General features: G+C 45.1%; 1 protein-coding gene across 2 annotated transcripts in view; it reads right to left on the minus strand.

Moving 5' to 3' along the window:
• Positions 1-6,334, minus strand: part of HIP1 (huntingtin interacting protein 1) — a 129,330-nt gene that overhangs the window by 19,339 nt on the left and 103,657 nt on the right. For both annotated transcript variants that reach the window (XM_015594665.1, XM_015594666.2), the window contains exons 8-12: positions 6,177-6,317; positions 3,727-3,784; positions 971-1,046; positions 724-864; positions 339-436 (exon numbers count right to left, since the gene is read on the minus strand). In XM_015594665.1, the coding sequence (XP_015450151.1) occupies positions 339-436; positions 724-864; positions 971-1,046; positions 3,727-3,784; positions 6,177-6,317 (514 nt within the window). The remainder of the gene's footprint in view (positions 1-338; positions 437-723; positions 865-970; positions 1,047-3,726; positions 3,785-6,176; positions 6,318-6,334) is intronic.

Raw genomic sequence — 6,334 nt, forward strand, 5'->3', positions numbered from 1 at the left:
GAACAAGTTTGCTTCCACTGTGATTCTACCCTTGTCTTAAATGCAAGCTAGGAGATCAGGGGAGGAAGTTAAAAGCTGGTGTTAATCTGGGGACAATTCTTTGAAATTCCAGAAATTATACTCTAAGACTGTCAGTGTTACCAGACACTAATCCAATACCCACAGGTCCAGTTATCTCAGCATCACTTGGTTTTCCTTTGAGATTAAAGGGGCCAATCTATGAGGATCAAGACATTTCTCTAAGAAGCCAAGCATCATTAAGAATTCCTTTTGTGTTAGGTGTGGTTGAGTCAGATCTTAGTTTCTGCTCCATCTGCATTAATCCAGCTTGGACTCACTTCTCATCCTTGTTCACACCGTTTTGACTGTTGAAATTGAAGGGATCACTGCTGAATGAGCTGCCAAAGATGTCATCAAACTTGTTGTCAAATAGATTCTGCAGTGACCAAAAAGGATTAGAACAAAGTTAGAGATTCAGAGAATTCCAGGTGGGGGTGAAATGAGTGACATGTAAGAATGGACCCTTTGTTAATTTGGTTCAAATCCACTTATGGTCCCTCCTAGAGACGACAGGACAGGGTGCTCAGTCTAGGTTAGAGGTTGGGTTGGAAGGCGGTTGAATCTGGTTGGAACCAACGAGGCTTGGCCAGGGCCTCTCCTGTCCTCTCCCCTGCACATGGGGGCAACGGGAAGGGCCAAGATTCTCTCCCAAGTGGTCTTCACCTGCTGAGAAGCATCCATGTCCATGAGGTCATCCTTCTCCAAGATTGGCTCGCTGTCAGGGGACGAGGCCTCAGCTGGAATTACCACCACAGGGCTGATGTGTTCTGACAGGGCAGAGGCTCGTAGGAAGTTGGGTGGGTTCTGAAGAGAAAAGACGTCCTCAAACTGTGTCACACACCGGACCTGCCAGCCTCTAAGGGCGTACCCTGGACTCAGCAGCTCCCAGGGTATGGCCAGGCATGCTTACCTCAGGCAGCTGGGGGATCTGAATGAGCCGCTTGAAGTACTGAAGGTTGCTGGAGCGGTAAAACAGATCTTTCAACCTGGGGATGGAGAAGCGCCTGAAGGGGCTGGGGGGCCTTCCCAGCTCTGGGGAGGGGACAGAGCAACCACCCAGCTTTCCTTCTGCCCGCCCAGCCCAAAGGCACAGGCTGTCAAGGAGATGGCCTCCATGGCATTAGGATTCAATTATGATGCTATAGAGAAAGTATTTATAGCCAGTCCTCATTTATCTGGTGGTAGGCAGAGTAATTCAAACTACAAAATCTTTTGGAAGTGTAGATAATCAAAAAATTAATTTCTACGTCACTGTAGAATATATGCTATTGTTTGGCAGAGGTATCTTCCTAGAAATGTTGCAATAGAGTAACATTAATATACATTTACTTTGAGGATAAATCAACCGACCACAGAAAAAGGGAAGGGAATTAATTATTAAGGTAGACCTCTTTTTAATTAATTTACCTTGTGTCAGAGCTATTATCTCCTCAATTAGACTACAAGCTTTTAGAGGACAGAGACGGGGCCCTGGTGATCTACGTTTACCACAGTACCAAGCAAAGAGGAATTATTCAACAAGTATTCATTGGAGAAAACTATTTTTACTGTGTCCTAAGTCTTGGATGAATGTGGAAATGAAGAAACCAATTTTTTTTTTCTCATCCTCAAGTCTCCATTTTAAATCTAAACGTTGAAGGCCAAGAAAGCTGAGCTCAACAGACATATTTTCTGAGACGAAGGGTCGTGGATCTCAACACTCTCTCTCTGTTAACACAGAATTTTCTTCAGCTTAGTCCAATAAACTAAACCCCTGGGGTCTCATGATAGCCCCTCGGACCCCAGGGTTAGGACTGTCCCTGTGATATCAATGCTGCCTTCCCAGAATAAGAGGATAGTGATGTGCCTGTTGGAAGAGAAAGTGAGGTGGCTACTCACAGGAGATATTTTCATAAGCTGAAAAAATGAAAGGAAATAAAATTACCCAACCACACGTCCCCCTCTTTCTGGGCTGGAGCCAACAGTAATAGACCACGGCTTTCGAAAGCTACTGGAATTTAACATTCCAGGAAATCGGCCCCAGGGTCTGTCTCCTAAGATTTAATAAATCATTTATTATAGAATAAACATACAAGGCTTTTCAATTGGAACAAGGAAACCGGGAGGTAAGTACAACCTTGAACTTGTCCTCTGATGGCTGCTTGGGAACCAGCAGAAGCCTAAGCTTGGGATTTGGCTTAAGCGGGGGCCAGATCATGCTTTCTCTGTTGGCAAGGATGAAGAAATTATGAGGAAAAACAAGAGGGTCAAAATAAACCCTGCTAAGCTATAATTCCCTTCTTGGCTCCTTCAGTTCTATGTTGCACTCCATTCTTCCCCCTCTTGGGCACACTTAATTGAAAGACGAACTGTACTTTTCATTTAGCCACCAGTTTTGTTTTCTTGCCCTAATGCACCAGAATAATTTTCCCCTCAGTCAGACAAGCTCTTCCTCTCTAGACTAGAGAGCTGGCTTATTAGCTCATGAATTCATTCAAATATTTATGGAACACAATATGTTTAATGGACTGCTATGTTATCAGGTCCTAGGAATATAACAGACAAGACAGTCAAGCAGAAATGAAGTTGTGCTGAGAACTATGAAGGAAATAAATAGGGTGCTGTGAGACAGGATATGGGGGCTGGGTAGAGTTGTGGAGGATCAGGAGATGGGAAAGAAGACCTGACTCAAACAAGGTGGCTGTCCTTGTGAGGTGATGACCAAAGATGACCTGAGGCTGGCCAGGCTGGGAAAAGACTGTCCTCAGGAGAGGGAACAGAAAGCACGAAGGTCCCGAGGGAGGAATGTGTGGGTCTGTTCCAGGAACTAGAGGACCCCATGAGGCTGAAAAACTATGAGCTCTGGAAACCAGGTCGTTGATGGCAGGCAGGGGCCAGATTATGCAGGATCTTGTGGACCATGGAGAAGAGCTTAGCTTTTAATCTCAGTGTTGTCAGAAGACGCTGAAAGGTTTTGAGAAAGGGATTTGCAGTTTTATAAGGTTGTTCTAAATTCTGGGTGAAGACAGGATTGCAGGGGGCAAAGTGGAAGTCCAGGGCATCCATGAATATCAATATCGGAAGTCCTGGAATACAACATTGGTAGCTTAGATGGGAAGAGATATGACCAGAGCCAAGATATTATTTGTAGAGTATCGACCGAAACCACAGGTGGACTGGACGAGGGGGATAAGGAAAATGGCAAGCTCCAGATCTCTGGGCTAAATGGATGTCGGCATTATTTATTGATAGAAAAGACCAGGGAGCAAAAGGTTCTTGGAGGAAAACCTAGAGTTCAGTTTGAGGTTTAAGTTCAGTACAGAGATATCAAACAGACAATTGGGTACATGATCCTGGAATTCAGAGTTAAGATTCCGCTAGAGATACATATTTGAGAGTCGTCAGCATGTACATGAGAATTTAGGGAGAAGAGGATGAAGCCCTGGGGATGAAGCAGGTGGTGAATCAATGAAATCACCTTCTTCGGTGTGCTTCTAAGGGATTTATTAGAGAACCAACAGCTTCTCCAGCCCCGGGTAAGTTCGCCAGCCTCCTAGTTATTTTCCTTTATTGCTTTAAAATGCAGATACCCTTATTCCTCAATTATTTGTAAGCAAGTGCTTCTGTATGGATTAATTTTATGGTGCTTTTCGATTTGCCTTCATTTCTATCACTTAAGCCACTTACTTTGTGAATTGCTCCATGAAACGGTCCCGGTGACCTTGAAGGGTGTCAGCTGGGAGACCTGAGAGAAATTGGAAAAGAGTGAGATAGAAGGACCAGAGTGCAGGCAAGCCGCAGCAGGGCTCTGGAGGGAGGGGACCATCCATGCTGGGGCTTGTGGCCCGCCCTGCCAGTGTGCATTCCTGGCCCAGAGCAGCCCAGGACTGGTAATCGAGATGGTCCAACAGCATTAGCAGGGAGTCTAGGGGTGCTTATCCTCCAAATCTTTCTTTCTGTTTGTTCCTGGAGTGCGAACCATGCTAGGCGCAGTGGACTGGAAGTTGTGCCCCTCACCATAGGAACAGCGATGGTGACCTGGACAAGCAGCACGATGACCACAGTAGGCTCCAGAGGGAGGGGCGGTTCTCTCCCAGAGGTGTAAACACTGGGTACACTGGGTGAGGTACAGTGCAGACATTAGTCTGGAAGAAATCCACAGAACCTGCCCAGGAGAATGCCTACCAGGTTAAACCATGGGACCTGGGGAGTCTAGGCCCAGTGCCCACTTGGTCACTGTTAACTCTATGATGCAAGATGAGCAGCAGCCTGCTAGGTCCAGCCTCCTCCTGAGCAGGTTTTCTAAAGTCCTTTCACCTCATAGATTATGTGATTCTGTATATTTCAGCTATAGAGCACAACTCAGAGATCCTTTTTTTTTAATTTTTGAAATTTAAATCTTAGTAATTTTTGAATAGGTGATATATCCATTTGGTATATAGAGGGAGCACACATATAAGGTATGATAATTCTAAATGGCAAAAGTGAACGGTGGGTGACAATGGTACTTTACCTCAGTGATATTTCTCCCAAGAACACTTAACCCCAGTCCAGTCATGAGAAAAGCATTGGACAGACTCAAACTGAGGGACATTCTACAAGATATCTGACCAGGACGTCTCAAAACTGCCCAGGTCATCAAAAACAAAAGAAATCTAATAACTGTTAGAAGAGTAGCCTAAGGAGACATGACCGAATATAACCTGGTACTCTGGATGGGGTCCCGGGCAGGAAAAGGACGTTAGGTAAAAACTATGGAAACCTGAATGAAGCATGGACTTTAGTTAATAATAATGTATCAGTACTGGTTCATTAGTTGTGACAAATATATTAATTTAAGATGTTAACAATAGGGGAAACTAAGTTTGGGGTATGTGGAAACTCTCAACTACCTACAACTTTTCTGTAGATCTAAATGGTTCTAAAATAAAACATTGATTTTTAGAAAAGTGTATACTGTATGGAGTGTCCCTTCTACCCTTTTCCTAAGCCACAGAGTTCTCTTTCCCACAGGAATCAGTGAGGGTCTCGTGTATTGCTTTGCCTTTAAAGAAGGCCGTTAAGCCCAAATAATTACCTATCTCTTCTCATAACTCACCACTTTGTAAGAAGGAAGTGGGGATATACTCGTGAGGAATTGAGTTTCACAGCATTTTAGAAACAATTACAAGCTCATCTGTATTCAGAGCTCCTAAGTAACCAACTGCCTCTTCTCTTGGAATTTAGCCCAATCTCAGCTCCCTTCAGGGATGCGCACCTGCTCCAAAGCCCTTCTAAGCCTCGAACATTGAATTCTAACCTTCTGCAAAACCCTCCTGGATTCATCAAAGTGATGCTGCCTCCCTTGTCCTAAGTAACCAGAACCACTCCTTGTCAGTGACCGCAGTTCCAGAGTGTCACTTGTCTGAGAATTCTGAAATAAAAATTTTTCTTAGTTTTCCATCATCACACCCTCTGCATGTGTATATCCTTCATGGTGGTCATCTTGGAGTGTGGCCAAGGAACCACTCACATCAAATTTCTCTGGGATATGGTTTAACAGTGCAGACCCTGAACCCACCAGACCAACAAATGCAGATCTTGTGGGAGCAAGACTCACACATGTGGTGTTAAACAAGAAGCACATAAAAGTATAAGAACTTCTGCAGGACCAGTAATTTCCAAAATAGATTCTGCAAAGCATCCCAGAGATCTGTGGCTGGCTAGGTCAGGGATGGCCCTCCCTGAACAGCTGCTTTATAGTTTATATTTCTCCACAAATTTCCATTTGTATGAAAAGACTGAACACTTTGGAAACCATCGCCTTTGCTGCTGTGGGTCTAGGCTAGGTCTGCCATCATTTGTGTGGTTCCTAGGATACTTGCCATGTATGGATGGAGATGAGGTGAAGTTAGAGGTAGAGGGAGACTTCATCTTGGGACACCACCATGGCAAGCCAGGTGCTTCCCTGGGCATCAAAGTTTGTGCCCTGTGCTTCTTGAGACAGCTGGAGCCTCCGGGGCCTTTTGGAACAAAGGCTGAAAGCCCAAGACTCCGAGGAACCCTGTTTCTCCAAGGAGCCTTGTTTCTCCAAGGACAGGCTCAGGCTGAGATCCTCCTGGCCACACGCTCAGAGAGGATCTGGCCAGTGTACTCACAGGAATGGAGTTTGAAGAGAAGCTTGACAGTGTAATCATACAGGTGACTGCAGTCCAATATGACCTGGATCAGTGGAGCAAGGCGGCACTGCCCAGCTGTTGTCACTGACACGGACCGGGACATGTCCAGAGAGTTGAACACTAGGGAGTAAAAGGGA

This window comes from Pteropus alecto, unplaced genomic scaffold (assembly GCF_000325575.1).
Source record: "Pteropus alecto unplaced genomic scaffold, ASM32557v1 scaffold68, whole genome shotgun sequence".
Lineage (NCBI taxonomy): Eukaryota > Metazoa > Chordata > Mammalia > Chiroptera > Pteropodidae > Pteropus > Pteropus alecto.